Source organism: Panthera uncia, chromosome F2, assembly GCF_023721935.1.
Source record: "Panthera uncia isolate 11264 chromosome F2, Puncia_PCG_1.0, whole genome shotgun sequence".
NCBI lineage: Eukaryota > Metazoa > Chordata > Mammalia > Carnivora > Felidae > Panthera > Panthera uncia.
The window spans coordinates 47,921,991-47,938,787 of record NC_064812.1 but is presented as its reverse complement, the minus strand read 5'-3'; the positions used below and the strand labels follow the sequence as shown (position 1 = coordinate 47,938,787).

General features: G+C 33.8%; 1 protein-coding gene across 3 annotated transcripts in view; it reads left to right on the top strand.

The window, feature by feature from the left end:
- The window catches only part of CNBD1 (cyclic nucleotide binding domain containing 1), a 453,327-nt gene that overhangs the window by 248,743 nt on the left and 187,787 nt on the right, over positions 1-16,797 (top strand). For 2 of the 3 annotated variants that reach the window (XR_007458475.1, XM_049633176.1), the window contains exon 7: positions 4,153-4,218. The exons of the other annotated variant lie outside the window; for it this stretch is intronic. Coding sequence is in view for 1 of the 2 variants with exons in the window: in XM_049633176.1 (XP_049489133.1) it covers positions 4,153-4,218 (66 nt within the window). In the remaining variant the exon portion in view is untranslated. The remainder of the gene's footprint in view (positions 1-4,152; positions 4,219-16,797) is intronic. 3 annotated transcript variants of the gene reach the window in all.

Genomic DNA, 16,797 nt, shown 5'->3' with positions numbered 1-16,797 from the left:
TCAGCCAGTATCATACCATTTTAATTACTATAACTTTGTAGTATGGTTTGAAATCAGGAAGTGTGATGCCTCCAGCTTTCTTCTTTCCCAGGATTACTTTGGCTATTTGGGGTCTTTTGTGGTTTCACACAAATTTTAGGATTGTTTTATTTCTGTGAAAAATGCCATTGGAATTTTGATAGAGATGACATTGAATATGTAGATTGCTTTAAGTAGGATGGAGATTTTAACAATATTTATTCTTCTAATCCATGAGCATGGAATATTTTTCCATTTATTTGTGTCTTCTTACATTTTTCATTAATGTCTTATAGTTTTCAGTATACAGGTCTTTTACCTCCTTGGTTAAATTTATTCCTCGGTATTTTATTCTTTTTGATGCAATTGTAAATTGGATTGTTTGCTTAATTTCTCTTTCATTATTAGTTGTATAGTTCATTATTAATGTATAGAAATGTAACATATTTCTGTATATCGATTTTTTATTCTGCAAACTTTACTGAATTAATTTATTATTTTTACAGTTTTTGGTGGAGTTTTAGGATTTTCTGTATATAAGGCCATGTCATCTGCAAATCATGAAAATTTTGCTACTTCCCAGTTTGGATACCTTTATTTTTTTTCTCTTGCCTAATTGCTCTTGCTAGGAATTCCAGTACTGTGTCAAGTAATAGCAGTGAGAGTGGCACCCTTGTGTTGTTCCTGATCTTAAGGAAAAGCTTTTAACCTTTTATCACTGATATGATGTGATGTTATCTGTGGGTTAGTTGTATATGGCCTTTATTATGTTGAGTCATGTTCCTTCTATACACAATTTGTTGAGAGTTTTTATCATGAATTTATCATGTATTTTCTCAGATGCTTTTTTATATCTATTGAGTTGATCATATGGTTTTTATATTTCATTCTATCATTCTATTAATATGTTACATCACATTTATTGATTTGTATATTTCAAAGTATACACATAAATCCCCATTGCTCATGCTGTATAATCTTTTAACTGTGTTGTGAATTTGCTTTGGTAGTATGGAGATTTTAACTATAACATTTATATAATATATATTATTTATTATATATTATATAATATATAATAACTATAATGTTTTTTGTTCCCATGAGCACAAGATGTTTCCATTTATATGTGTGCTCTTTAATTTCCTTCATCAGTGTTGTATAATTTTTAGTGTATATGTCTTTTGCCTCTTCAGTTAAGTTTATTCCTAAGTATTTTATTCTTTTTGTTCTTGGAAATTCTTTGAGGATTGTTTTCTCAATTTCCTTTTTGTAGTTTTTTCCTTGTACTTTTCTTTGTAGTTTTTTCCTTTTTTAAGAAAAGCCTCTGATTTTTTATGCTGATTTGGTACTTGGCAACTTTACTGAACTCATTTATTATTTCTAACAGTTTTTGGTGGAATTTTGGAGTTTTGTACATATAAGATTATGTCATGTGAAAACAGAGATAATTTCTCTTTCTTCTTTCCAATTTGGATGTGTTTCCTTCCTTTCTTCCTTCCTTTCTTTTTCTTTCTTTTTCTCTCTCTTTCCCTTTCTTTCTTTCTTTCATTTCATTTCTTTCTTTCTTTCTTTCTTCTTTCTCTTTCTTTCTTTCTTTCTTTCCTTTTCTTTCTTCCCCCCCTCTTTCTTTCTTCTATTCTGCTTCTCCATCTCCTCTGCCTCCTCCTTTCTCCTTACCCTTCTCCTGCTCCTTCTCCTTATTCTTCTTTTCCTCTGTCTAATGTCTCTGTCTAGGAATTCAGTACTATGTTGAAAGGAAGTGGCAATAGTGGGTATTCGAGCCTTGGACTGGATCTTAAAAAGAAAATGTTTCACTTTTTCCTTCGATGATTGCAATGTTAGCTATTGGCATTTTGTACATGGCCTTTATTTTGTTGAGGTACATTTCTTCTATATCTAGTTTTGATTTTATATATTTAAAACATCTTTTTTTCTTAGACTATGAGTTTGTCAATATTATCTTTAAAAAAAGCATTAGTTTTATGGATTTTTAAGTGGTTTTCCTATCCTCTATTTGGCTTATTTCTGCTCTAATCTTTATTATTTCCTTCTTTCTGCTAACTGGCTCAGTTTGTTCTTCTTTTTCTAGTTCCTTAAGCTATAAGGTTAGTTTATTTGAATTCTTTTTTATATAAACATTTATCACTATAAATATTCCTTTTAGGACTTCTTTTGCTATATCCCAAAAATTTGGTATTGGTGCTTTCTTTTTCTTTGTTTTGAGATTTTTCTTTAATTGCCTTTTGATTTCTTCTTTGACCCTGTGGTTCGTGAAGAGTGTATTGTTTAGTTTCTACATATTTGTACATTTTCCCTTTTTCTTATAGTTATTAATTTCTAGTTTCATTTCATTGTTGTTGAAAAATATGCTTGTGATGATTTTGGTCTTAAATTTATTAAGACGTTTTGTGACCTAACGTGTGATCTATACTGAAAAATATTCCTTGTGCATTTGAGAAGACTATATAGTCTTCTGCTGTTGGGTGGAAAGTTCCGTATGTCTGTTAGGTCCATTTGGTCTATAGTGTTGTTCAAGTCAGTTATTTCTTTGTTTATTTGCTATGTAGTTGAGAGCATCCAGTTTTGAATGAGGTCTATTGAAGTCTATTATTATGCATGTCCTTAAATCTAAAGTAAGTTTCTCACAAACAGTGTATTGCTGGTTCTTGTTTTATTTCAATCTATTTAACCACTCTTTTTTTAATTGGGGAATTTGATCCATTTACATTTAAAATGATTAATGGTAAGTGAGAATTTACTATTGTCATTTAGTTAATTGTTTTCTTTCTTTTTAGTAGTTGTTTTCCTCCTTTGTCATCCTTTGATTTTTTTTGGTAGTAATTTGCTTTGATTCTTTTCTCTTTATCTTTTGTGTATCACTAAATATCTTGCAGTTAGATTTCTTTAAGTTGTTAACAATTACAATCACATACAAAATTTCTACACTTTTACACTCCCCCACTTTGTGTACTTATAGCCAGAGTTTACTTATTTTTATATTGTGTATCCATTAATAACTTTTTGTGGTTATAGCTATGCTTAATATTTTTGTATTTAACTTTTAGATTAGGATTTGAAGAAATTTATGTACCACCATTACAGTGTTGCATTATTCTTTATTTGACTGTATATTTACCCTTACCAGTGGGGGTTATGGCTTTTTAAAATTTTTTTACAGTTTATTTTTTATTTATTTTGAGAGAAAGAGAAGGAGAGAGAGAGACAGAGTAAGAGAGAGAGTAAGAGCTGGGGAGGGTCAGAGAGAGAGGGAGAGAGAGAATCCCAAGCAGGCTGTGCTGTCAGTGCAGAGCCTGATATGGGGATCAAACTTACCACCTGTGAGAACATGACCTGAGCCAAATCAAGAGTTGGAACTTAACTGACTGAGCCACCCAGGCACCTCAAGAGTTATGCTTTCATGTGCTTACACATTGGTGTTTTGCATGTGTTTACTTCAATTTGAAGAAATCTCTTTAGCAGTTCTTCTAAGACCTGTCTTCTAAGACTGATGAACTCCCTCAGTTTTTATTGTCTGAGAAAGCCTTTGATTTTTAAAGGATAGTTTTGACAGATACAGTCACTGGCAGTTTTTTTTTTTCTTTTAGTACCTTAAGTATATCATTCCACTTCATTCCACTCTCTCCTGGCCTGCAAGGTTTCTACTGAGAAATGCATTGATAATCTTTAGTGTGACAAATTGCTTTTCTCTTACTGCTTTCAAAACTATCTTTGTCTTTGACTTGAAATTTAATTAAATATGTCTTGATGGAGACCTCTGTATATTCAACCTACTTGGGTTCTTTGGGCTTCTTGAACTTGATGTCTATTTCCTTCTCCATGCTTAGGAAGTTTTGGGTAATTATTTCTTTAAGTAGGCTTTCTGTCCCTTTCTGTCTCTGTCTCCTCAGATTGGGGTGTGTATGTGGTAATGGCTTTGGATCCAAGGTGTCCACATGCCAATACTCAGGGGCTGTGGTGATTTTGGCCCTGGACCTCTGGAGCTACAATTCCACCATAGCTCAACAGTGTGGACTCTGTTGTCTCCAGCAGCTGAGTCCACATTGGCAAATATTGTGGAGGTCCTCTGTGGTGATGGCTGCTAAGGTCACCTGCTCTTCTTTACTCCCACCAGAGAACTCACAATGGAGAGGATTCATTTTGGCACTGAGCCATGCTGGCCTGGGGAATGAGGTGACACAGGTAAAACGTTATCTTGCTTTTTCTATATGGCCATTTTGATTTTTGTGTTGCATCAGTGGCATGTTGCAGCTTCTTAATTATATTCCAGAACCCTCTCACAGCTATTTTCATTGGTGGATAATTGCTAAATTGTGTTTTTTTTGTGAGGGAACCAGGACAGGGTGGGACATCTAAGTCTGCTATTTTGATGATGTCTGTGATATTGTTTTGATTTACTATCTTAGCTAAAGTTGAATGGGGTATGGAGAGAATAATTTCAGAGGCTTCCACTTGATCTTCCTTAATAATAGTGCTTACCAGAAAGGCCAAGAAACCAATCTAAGGGCTCTACTAAGTCTCCTTTCAAATTGCACATTTCAGGCCCATGGAAATTACTATGAGGTAAGTCTTTGGACCCCATGGAGACACTGTGAACCAGACCTGGGTAAAAACTCCATTTTTAAATGCATTCTCCATATTTTCTCATGTAACAGATTGTCATTGTGACACTTAATGTACTCAGATTTTAAAGTCATTAGCCCAAGTTTCAGGGTCCAACACAATACTTGCTAGGCTGTGAATGCAACCTTATCTTGAGGTAGCTATCCTTATAATTAATGCCAGGACCAGCACTCAGCTTTTTCTGTCTTCCAACTATATAAGAGGATATTTCATTTATATGCTGTCATGGAGGCCTTGGATTGCATACTTCACCTTAAACTGATGATTGATTTTCTTCACCCTTCTTTGTCTTTCTCCAGTGTACGGATATCCCCAAGCAACAGTCATTCTATTCTGTGGCTGTTATAATTACTCATCCCTGAACCTCTCAAAGGTCTGAGATATAGTAACTTCCAGTCATTCTCTTCTGCCAATACCCCATTCCTGTTCAACATCATTAAAAGTTTTATCAGTTGTACTACTCCAGTATGCCAGGGACTATCAGTACTACATGATGGATTTTTATTGCAAACTTGCTGACAGGCAGTATGCTGCTCTAAGGTCCTTTTTTTTCCCTACTTCTGATAAAATATTTTGAAAAAAAAAAGGATAAAAGTAAAGGACAATTTTTTAACTACTAGCAACTCTAAGCCTTTTGTTTAAGTCTGCTGAAGAACAAGTATGTGATTATTGACTAACATCTATTTCAGATTACTAAAAATGTAAATTATCCTTGCTGACACTGTGCCTTATAAGAAAATGTGAGTTTTAAGACATGTTGTTCTTTGCCTAATTTTAGCAACTTAGATTTTTGTTTATTTATTTAATGGGGACTTAACAAATAAAAATATGATTCTTGAAGATTTGTGCTAGGGAGAGTTTTTGTGGTTTTTCACAAATAAAGGGTTATCTTTTTTTCCCCCATCTATTTGGCTTCTTTTTTATTGTATTGTATCAGAGAAACAAATTACAAAAAAGAAAAAAAAATACTATCTTTACTCTTTAATTTAAACTTCTGACAGTTTTGAAGCACCTGGGTGGCTCAGTTGATTCAACATCTCTTGATTTCAGCTCGGGTCATGATCTCACAGTGGTTTGTGAGATCTTGCCCCATGTCAGGCTCTTCATTGACAGTACAGAGCCTGCTTGGAATTCTCTGTCTCCCTCTCTCTCTGCCCTTCTCTCCCCCACCCCTGCTCTCTCTCAAGCTAAGTAAATAAATTAAAATCATTAAAAAAAACCTTCTGGGGCACCTGGGTGGCTCAGTTGAACGTCTTACTTGGCTCACTTCATGATCTCCCAGTCCATGAGTTCAAGCCCTGCATCAGCTCTATGCTGACAGCTCAGAACCTAGAGCCTGCTTCAGATTCTGTGCCTCCCTCTCTCTCTGTCCCTCCCCCACTCATGCTCTGACTCTCTCTGTCAAAAATAAATAAACATTAAAAAAATAAAAATAAAAAAATAAACTTTTAACAGTTTTATAAACAAGTGGGCATTATCTGAGTATAATGAACATAGGTGAAAAAACAATCTAAGGATCAAATTCATTTTTCATGAGACACAAACATCTGTTGTACTTCTTCCCTACTATCTATGTACACTGGACTAAAAAAAATTAGTGTGATACAAATATACAGCAGGAATTTTTATTTTTTCTTAACATTGATTTGTACATTAAAAGCAAAAGCTTTTCTATTATAGTGTTTTATATAAGGAGAGGAATGAACAAAATTATATATTCCTTTTGAGATCACCAACTTAATGATTCTGAGTAGTTTTAAATTTTTAAATTCATTTTATCTTTTCTAATTAACCTCACAGTTTTTCAAAGAACAATCATAAGGAAAATTAAATTTATTTGGAATCATCTCAGTATGGTATGGTATATGGTAAAACATACACACACACACACACACACACACACACACTGTCACATGTGCTATCATAACAATATTTTATATTTTATATACTCTTGTATCTAATAAATGAATACATATTTCGCTATACTTTTATTAAAATGTATTTTTGATAAGATAACATTTAGCACCATTTTAAACACAAATATTTAAGTTGAAGATCTTCAGTAATTATTAAAAGAAATTTTCGGTTTATAAATAGAACTTTTCTTTTAAAAATAAGCATTTGAAGGATGCCTGGGTAGCTCAGTTGGTTGAGCATGCTATTTTGGCTCAGGTCATGATCTCATGGTTCATGAGTTTGAGCCCTTCATCAGGCTCACTGCTGTCAGTGCAGAGCCCACTTCAGATCCTCTGTCCCTCTCCCTTCCACTCCGCTGATCATACTCTCTTTCAAAAATAAATATTAAAAAAAATTAAAAAGATAAAAATTTGAAACCACATGGAAAAAAAACTTTGCTAAAAAACCTGTATTTGAATGAGTTGGACGCAGTAGAGTGAAATTATAAAATACCTTTATTTCTTTTTCATACCAAAGTTTTTTATTTATTTATTATTATTTTTTTTTAACGTTTATTTATTTTTGAGACAGAGAGAGACAGAGCATGAATGGGGGAGGGTCAGAGAGAGGGAGACACAGAATCTGAAACAGGCTCCAGGCTCTGAGCTGTCAGCACAGAGCCCGACGCGGGGCTCGAACTCAGGACCGCGAGATCATGACCTGAGCCAAAGTCGGCTGCTTAACCAACTTAGCCACCCAGGCGCCCCCCAAACTTTTTAAATAAGCTATAGCATTATTCTTCCTTGCTCTCTGGATTAAATCTCAGTGAAATCCTAGGTATTAACAAATAGCCTCATTTTTTTAGATATTAAAATTTCCATCCCTGTCTTTGTATCAAAATTTCGAACTGTCGTGCTTGACAGCACAGTGTATGCCTTCCTGTGCCGTAATTCTGCTGCGAAGAAAGGGGTTATTCCCCTTTTCTTACTATGTACTCTATTCATTTTACTAGCTGCTTTTTTTCTGGCTCCTCTCAGCCAGGATCAAGAAGGAAGGCAGGGTGTTTTTAGAGGTAAAATTCTATGGTTATCTTTTGTGATTTGATGTCTAAATGCATGCAGTCTTTTATATATTCTTTTTCCTGTAACTTCCTGAAAAGGTGCTGTCTCCTGTATGGGAATTATTTAATACTACACCCTTCATGGTTTCAAGCAGTGGAAGACCACCAGTCTTTCTTCTGGGTCAGTTCATGTTTTCTGTTAGTTTTCCGGGTTGATTCCTTTTTCTGCACAGTTCCACACTGGTTTCCTTTGGTGAGCCTACTTGGATGATGGGAGAGGCAGAGTCACACATTTACCCTTTCAAATTCCTGTTTCCTCACTTTGAGTCTCAGGGGGAAATGGAGAGGGCAGAAGGGAGAAGACTGTGATTCTGACAAACTCGCACTGAACAAACTTTGTCATCAGTTCCCTGATTTCAGCTTATAATCTCTTGAGGTAGAAAATGAACTAAAGTTCACAAAACTGATTTTATAATCTCTAATTCTCTGTGCAAGTTCTGCAAACTTTAATCCCTATAACTGAAACAGCAGGGAAAAGTCACTCACAAAAACCAAGCACTCTGATACTAAAAATATCTATCAACTAGCCTTTATATAAGTAATTTTATTTTGTACAATTTAAGTTTAAATAAATATAAGTATAACATCTTGGGATAATTGGAAAAAATGCATTTAATATTCCATGTGTCATTGGTATACAAACAACATCACATTTTATTTATACACGTGTATGTACATATATATATAATAAAATACATATGTAATAAAATTTGTGCATACCCACAACACATAGATTAAATGCAAATTTTGCAATTATTATAGTTATACATTATGTAATCATATGCATCTTATTACATTTATATTATATATTATATAATTATAAATATCACATTACATATATGTAATAGGATGTGTGTATGCACATTAGAATACACATAATACATAGAATGTAACAATACATTTTTATTTGCTTATTTCCGCAGAAATTTTACATATAATTTAAATTTTTTCTTTAAACCCACTGCAATTTGGCTAAAGTAGCTCTTTACCGTGTGTGTTTTGCTATATGAAAAATCAGTTTAAGCAAGCTAGTTTTTAAAAGGAAAGTTGTTTTCTTTTCCTGATGCTACAGAATCACAGTTAAATTGGTTAGTTTTATTAAGTACTTATTATATAAAAATGTATTTGTGTTAACTCCTGTGGTGGGTTTATGATACAATCTTGAAATGACTACAGATGTAGATTTTGAAGTTGTCTATACAGATATGTGATATTCAAACCACAAAAATAAATACTCTGATAAAAGCAGTATTAAAAAGAAAGAGTTGAATTCAAAGAGCAAATTTGATTAATTCCACACTTGGAAAGTTTTGCAAAGAAGCAAAACTAGAACTGTGACAGAGTCCTAGACGCCAGGGGAGAAGAAAATGTCCTAAAAGGTAAAATGATTAAATGGTCATTGACAGACATTTTGAGGCCCTTTCTTCTACATTGAGAGCTTTGCTTGGAACCCTATTGCTTGGCTGTGTCTTGTGACCCATTGTGAGCATTTGTTAGGTGACTTGATAACATCTTAGTTGGGAGAAAATAAGTTTCCCTTGAATATATATAATTATTAAAAAGTTCAAACCTTTAACCTGAGATATTTTTGTGCTTTTCTTTAGCAAGTTAGTTCATTAAATCTAAAAATAAAGCATAACTGACTTAACTAATTGCACATTATTCATCAGCAGGTTGGATGCTTTGTTGCTGTAATAATTCTTGCAAAATTAGTATTTCTCAATTATAAAAATTATAAATAATAAAATATTCTTTTCTCATTCTCCTAATATGGTTAAAATTGAGATAATTATATGCTATTCATGTCTGTTACAGATCTGGCCCTTTGTTTTTAGATTTTGGTAAACATTTCTCCTAGCGAGCATACCAATCAACACACACACACACACACACACACACACGCTATTATTTGACAACATTGTGATGGAGCCAAAAATTACTGAAATAAAACATAAGGAATTTTTCTTATTCTTAATAGGGTAACAAAACTGACTCTTATAAGAACAGGAAAAATAGTATATGTTAGGTGGAAACTTGTTCTGACAAACTCTATGGTATTTGGAGGAAGAACAAGTTCATTGTGGATTAGAGTGGCCAGAAGCATATCATGGAGTTAAGAAGCTTGAGTTATGTCTCTAAGGAGAAATGATTTCTATATCAATGAAGAGAAGCACTATCCCTTTATTTTATAGAAATCCATAGAATAGAGAATATAATGAAGGAGCTGCCAGAGACATCTGTGCCTTCTGTACATTGTGTGGCCTTATGCAATGACTGTAATAACACCACCTTATGAATATAAGTGTTGGAGTCAAACAACACTTTATAGCTGTGGAAACATGGACAACTTACTAAGACTCTTAACTTCAGGTTCCTTATCTGTAAAAACTGATCTAGTAATAATACCCACTTCATAGATCATTGTATTAAATAAGAATATATAAAGCACTGAGAAAATGTCTAGCATATTATAAGAACTGAATTTTTACCTATAGTTATTATTATTATTAATGGTGTTTTTGTTTTTGCTTTTCATTTCATCATTTTTAACCATTTTTTACCTTTAGGCTGTCCTTATTTCTTGCCAATACATTGCAAGCATTTCTATCCTTATATTTAATCTACAAACCCCCTCAGTTAATCATCCACATTGTCACTAGAGTGACTTTTGTAATGTCAATGTGATTATGTTGCTCTCTTGCATAAAATGCTTCAGTCACTTCTAAAATAAAATTTAAATATTTTGCATGTGTTTCAAGGCCCTTCATGAATGAATTCAGCTGTCCAGTGCGCCCATATTTCTTTCTAGCCACATGAAACTATTTGTAGATCACTGAAGATTTGTTGTCTCCATGCCTCTACACGTCTTGTTTCCTATACCTGGAATGACATGCTCCTTTGGAGTTTCTTCAAAATCTCTCATGCATTCAAACTCATCAAGCTTTACTTTCTCTGACAAAACAGTCTCTCGCTTTCCCTTGTGCCCTGATTTATTTTGTATATGCCCCTAGTTTTTGTCATATGACTTACTTTTTTATTTATTTCTGTTTATCTTCATTCTACTATAAACTGAAGTTAATCTAACTTTTACACTTTCTGTCCATAAGTATAGTGACTGACATAGTTACATAGGTTGTTTATTATTTTTTTTAAATTAACAATAGTAATTATCTGGTCTTTATTGGAAAACACAGTTCTCTTCTGGGTTTTTGAACTTCTACAAGTCTTGCTGGGAATTCTAAGAACACAAGGCCCTGATTGCCCATTGGCTGGGTATTTTATTTTATTTTATTTATTTATTTATTATTATTATTATTATTATTATTATTATTATTTTAATTTACATCCAAGTTAGTTAGCATATAGTGCAACAATGATTTCAGTAGTAGATTCCTTAATGCCCCTTGTCCATTTAGTCCATCCCCCTCCCACAACCCCTCCAGTAAACTGCAGTTTGTTTTCCATGTTTAAGAGTCTCTTTTGTTTTGTCCCCCTCCCTATTTTAAGTTAATTCCCCTATATTAATTTTGCTTCTCTTCCCTTATGGTCATCAGTTCTGTGTCTTAAAGTCCTCATATGAGTGAAATCATATGATATGTGTCTTTCTCTGACTAATTTCATTTAGCATAATAACCTCTAGTTCCATCCACATAGTTGCAAATGGAAAGATTTCATTCTTTTTGATTGCCGGGTAATACACCATTATATATATGTACCACATCTTCTTTATCCATCCATCCACCAATGGACATTTGGGCTCTTTCCATACTTTGGCTATTGTTGATAGTGCTGCTATAAACATGGGGGTGCATATGCCCCTTCAAAACAGCACACCTGTATCCCTTGGATAAATACCTAGTAGTGCAATTGCTGGGTCATAGGGTAGTTCTGTTTTTAGTTTTTGAGGAACCTCCATACTGTTTTCCAGAGTGGTTGCACCAGTTTGCATTCCCACCAGCAGTGCAAAAGAGACCCTCTTTCTCCACATCCTCACCAACATCTGCTGTTGACTGAGTTGTTAATGTTAGCCATTCTGACAGGTGTGAAGTGGTATCTCATTGTGGTTTTGATTTGTATTTTCCTGATGACGAGTGATTTTGAGCATTTTTTCATGTGTTGGTTGGCTATCTGGATGTCTTCTTTGGAGAAGTGTCTATTCATGTCTTTTGCCCATTTCTTCACTGGATTATTTGCTTTTTGGGTGTTGAGTTTGGTAAGTTCTTTATAGATTTTGGATACTAACCCTTTATGTGATATGTCATTTGCAGATATCTTCTCCCACTCTGTTGGTTGCCTTTTAGTTTTTCTGATTGTTTCCTTCTCTGTGAATAAGCTTTTTATGTTGATGAGGTCCCAATAGTTCATTTTTGCTTTTGTTTCCTTTACCCCTAGAGACGTGTTGATTAAGAAGTTACTGTGGCCAAAGTCAAAGAGGTTTTTGCCTGCTTTCTCCTCTAGGATTTTGATAGCTCCCTGTCTTATGTTTAGGTCTTTCATCCATTTTGAGTTTATTTTTGTGTATGGTGTAAGAAAGTGATCCAGGTTCATTCTTCTGCATGTTGATGTCCAGTTTTCCCAGCACCACTTGCTGAAGAGACTGTCTTTATTCCATTGGATATTCTTTCTTGCTTTGTCACAGATTAGTTGGCCATACATTTGTGGGTCCATTCCTGGGTTCTGTATTCTGTTCCATTGATCTGAGTGTCTGTTCTTGTGCCAGTACCATACTGTCTTGATGAGTACAGCTTTGTAATACAGCTTGAAGTCTGGAAAATGTAGGTTTCTAATTTGGCATTTTAGATTTAATATTTTGAGGTGCCAGTTATATATCCAAGAGGAAGGATATGTTGACAATTTGAAATATGAGTCTAGATTTTAAGAGTATCAGAATGTTGCATGTATCTAGTTAGTTGCTTACTAGCATTCAGTTGTATGAATATACCACAACTTATATATCCATTATTTTTGTTTATAGAAATCTGGGTTATTTCCAAAGCAATGAATGTCAGCAACAGGGTTCTTTTTTTGTGACGAATGTTTTTATTTCTCTTGGATAAATACCAAGGAATGAAATTATTGGAGAAGACATAAATTTAACTCTTCATACAATTGCCATATAGTTGTCCCAAGAAATTATAACATTTAAAAGTATAGTTTTAGCGGAACCTGGGTGGCTCAGTCAGTTTAGCATCTGATTTTGGCTCATGTCATGATCTCACTCAGTTTGTGAGATTGAGCCCTGCACCAGGCTCTACGCTGACAGTGCAGAGCCTGCTTGGGATCCTCTCTCTTCCTCTCTCTCTCTGACCTTCCCTCACTTGCATTTTTTTCTCTCTCTCTCAAAATAAATAAATAAACTTTTTTAAAAGTACAGGTTTAAAAATAATGTTGTTAGCTTTATATATAGTACATAATATTTTGTTGCTTATATTGCTAAATATTACTTGTAAAATATAATCTATGAATAGGCTTGATTATTTTGCTAGATGAGATTTGGAAGTAGAAAGTTAAGACTCCAATCATAAGCCTGATGATGATAATGATGATGAGAAATATGATTAATTGTAATAGCAGCTGTCATTTCATGAGTATCTACGATGTATATGCACTAAGTTAAGGCTAAATTAAGACATTTATAGAGTATTTAAGATAATCCTTATAGCAACCCTATAAGTATATATTAAAATTTTATATTTCAGTAACGAAGACATTACCTGTCTCAGGTCACACAGCACCTCAGAGTGAAGTGAAACCCCGGTTTGTCGATTTTCAACCCCAAATTGTTTTGAGTTACTTAACATATTTGTTTCAGTAGTAGAATTTAGTGATTCATCACTTATATACAACATCCAGTGCTCATCATAAGTGCCCTCCTGAAAACCCATGACCCATTCAAACCACCCGACCCAACCCACCTTTCCTGCAGTAAATATCAGTTTGTTCTCTATAGGTAGGAGTCTCTCTTAAGGTTTGTCTGTCTCTTTTTTTTAAACCTCATGTTCATCTTTATCTGTTTGGTTTCTTAAATTCCACATATGAGTGAAATCATATGATATTTGTTTTTCTCTGACTATATCGCTTAGCATAATACACTCTAGCTCCATCCACGTCATTGATCATGGCAAGATTTCATTCCTTTTTATGGATGATTAATATTCCATTATATATAATATTAATATGATATTAATATATATATTAATATATGTATCACAAGTTACTTATGCATTCATCAGTCAATGGACATGTGGGCTGTTTCCATAATTTGCTATTATTGATAATGCTGCTATAAACACCAGGGTGCATGTCACTTCAAATCAGTATTTTTGTATGCTTTGGGTAAATACCTAGTAGTGCAGATGCTCGATCATAGGGTAGTTCTATTTGTAACTTTTTGAGGAACCTTCGTACTGTTTTCCAGAGTGGCTGCACCAGTTTGCATTCCCACTATCGGTTCCCTTTTCTCAACATCCTTGCCAACACCTGTTGTTTCCTATGTTGTTAATTTTAGCAATTCTGACAGGTGTGAGGTGTTATCTCACTGTCATTTTGATTTGTTATTCACTGATGATGAGTGATGTCAAGTGTCTTTTCATGTGTCTTTTAGCCATCAATGTCTTCTTTGGAAAAATGTCTACTCGTGTCTTCCAATTTCTTAACTGGATCACTTGTTTTTTGTGTGTTGAGTTTGATAAGTATAGATTTTGGATACTAACTCTTTATCAGATATATCACTGCAAATAGCTTTTCCCATTCCAAAGGTTGCCTTTTAGTTTTGTGGATTGTTTCCTTTGCTGTGCAGATGCTTTTTATCTTGATGATGTCCCAATAGTTTGTTTTTGCTTTTGTTTCCCTTGCCTCAGGAGACATATCTAGGAAGAAGTTGCTGTGGCCAAGGTCAAAGAGTTTGCTGCATGTGTTCTCCTCTAAGATTTTGATGGTCTCCTGTCTCACATGTAGGTCTTTCACTCATTTTGAACTTATTTCTGTGTATGGTGTAAGAAAGTGGTCTAGTTTCATTCTTCTGCATGTCATTGTCCAGTTTTCACAACATCATTAGCTGAAGAGATGGTCTTTTTTCCATGGGATATTCTTCCTATTTTGTTGAAGATGAGTTGACCATATAGTTATGGATCCATTTCTAGATTTTCTACTCATTCCATTAATCTATGTGTCTGTTTTTGTGCCAGTACCATACTGTCTTGATCACAACAGCTTTGTAATGTAACTTGAAATCTGGAATTGTGATACCTCCAGCTTTGCTTTGCTTTTTCAAGATTGCTTTGGCTATTTGGGGTCTTTAGCGGTTACGTACAAATTTGAGGATTATTTGTTCTAGTTCTGTGAAAAATTCTGGAGGTATTTTGACAGGGATTGTATTAAATGTGTAGATTGCATTAGATGGATGGTATTGACATTTTAACAATATTTTTTCTTACAGTCCATGGGCATGGAATGTTTCTTCCATTTCTTTGTATCCTCTTCAATTTCTTTCTTCAGTGTTCTGTAGCTTTCAGAGTACAGATCTTTTATCTCTTTGCCTAGGTTTAGTTCTAGGTATCTTATGGTTTCTGGTGCAGTTATAAATTGCATCAACTCCTTGATTTATCTTTGTGATGCTTCGTTATTGGTGAATAGAAATGCCACAGATTTCTGTACATTGATTTTGTATCCTGGGACTTTACTGAATTTGTCTATCAGTTCTAGCCATTTTTTTGGTGGAATCTCCTGAGTTTTCTACATAGAGGATCATTTCATCTGTGAATAGTGAAAGTTTGACTTCTTCATTGCTGATATGGATGTTTTATTTCTTTTTTGTTGTCATATTGCTGAGGCTAGGACTTCCAGTACTATGTTAAATAACAGTGGTGAAAGTGTACATCCTTGCCTTGTTCCTAATCTTACAGTAAAAACTGTCAGTTTTTTCCTCAGTGAGGATGACATTGGCTGTGGGTCTTTTTGTATAGTGCCTTTCTGATGTTGAGTTATATTCCCCCTATCCATACATCTTTTAGTTTTTTTATATCAAAAATAGATATTGTACTTTGTCAAATGCTAATGTCAAATAGACATGTTTTCTGTGTCTATTGAGAATATCATAAGATTCTTATTCTTTCTTTTACTAATGTGGTATATTACATTGTTTGATTTGCAAATATTGGGCTACCCTTGCATCCCAGGAATAAATCACACTTGATCATGGTGACTGAATCTTTAGTACTTTTGGATTACATTTGCTAGTATTTTGTTGAGAATTTTTGCATCCATATTCATTAGGGATATTGGCCTATAATTCATTTTTTAGTGGGGTCATTGGCTGGTTTTGGATTCAAGGTAATACTGGCCTTATAGAATAAGTTTGGAAGATTTTCTTCCATTTCTATTTTTTGGAACAGTTTGAGAAGAATAGGTTTTAACTCTTTAAATGTTTGGTAGAATCCCCCTGGGAAACCATTTGGCTCCAGACTATTTTTTGTTGGACGATTTTTATTTTGATTCAATTTCTTTGCTGGTTATTGGTCTCTTCAAGTTTTCTATTTCTTACTGTTTCAGTTAGTTAGTTTATATGTTTCTAGGAATTTATCCATTTCTTTCAGATTGCCCAATTTGTTGGCATCTAATTTTTCATCATCTCATATAATTATTTGTATTTCTGTGGTGTTGGTTGTGATCTTATCTCTCATTCATGATTTTATTTATTTGGGATGTTTCTCTTTTCTTTTTGATAAGTCTGGCTAGTGGGTTATCATTTTAGTAATTCTTTCAAAGAACCAGGTCCTAGCTTCATTGATCTGTTCGACTGTTTTTGTTTTTTTTTGTTGTTGTTGTTGTTTCTATATCATTTATTTCTGCTCTAGTCTTTATTATTTTCTTCTTTTCTTGGCTTTAGGCTTTATTTCTTGTTCTTTTTCTAGCTACTTTTAAGTGTAAAGTTAGGTTGTTTATTTGAGATTTTTCTTGCTTCTCGATGTAGGACTGCATTGCTGTATCCTTCCCTGTCATGACTGCTTTTGCTGCATCCTATCAATTTTGGAATGTTGTATTTTCATTTTCATCCATTTCCATGTATTTTTTTTAAATTTCTTCATTAATTTTCTGGTTGGCAAATTCATTCTTTAGTAGCA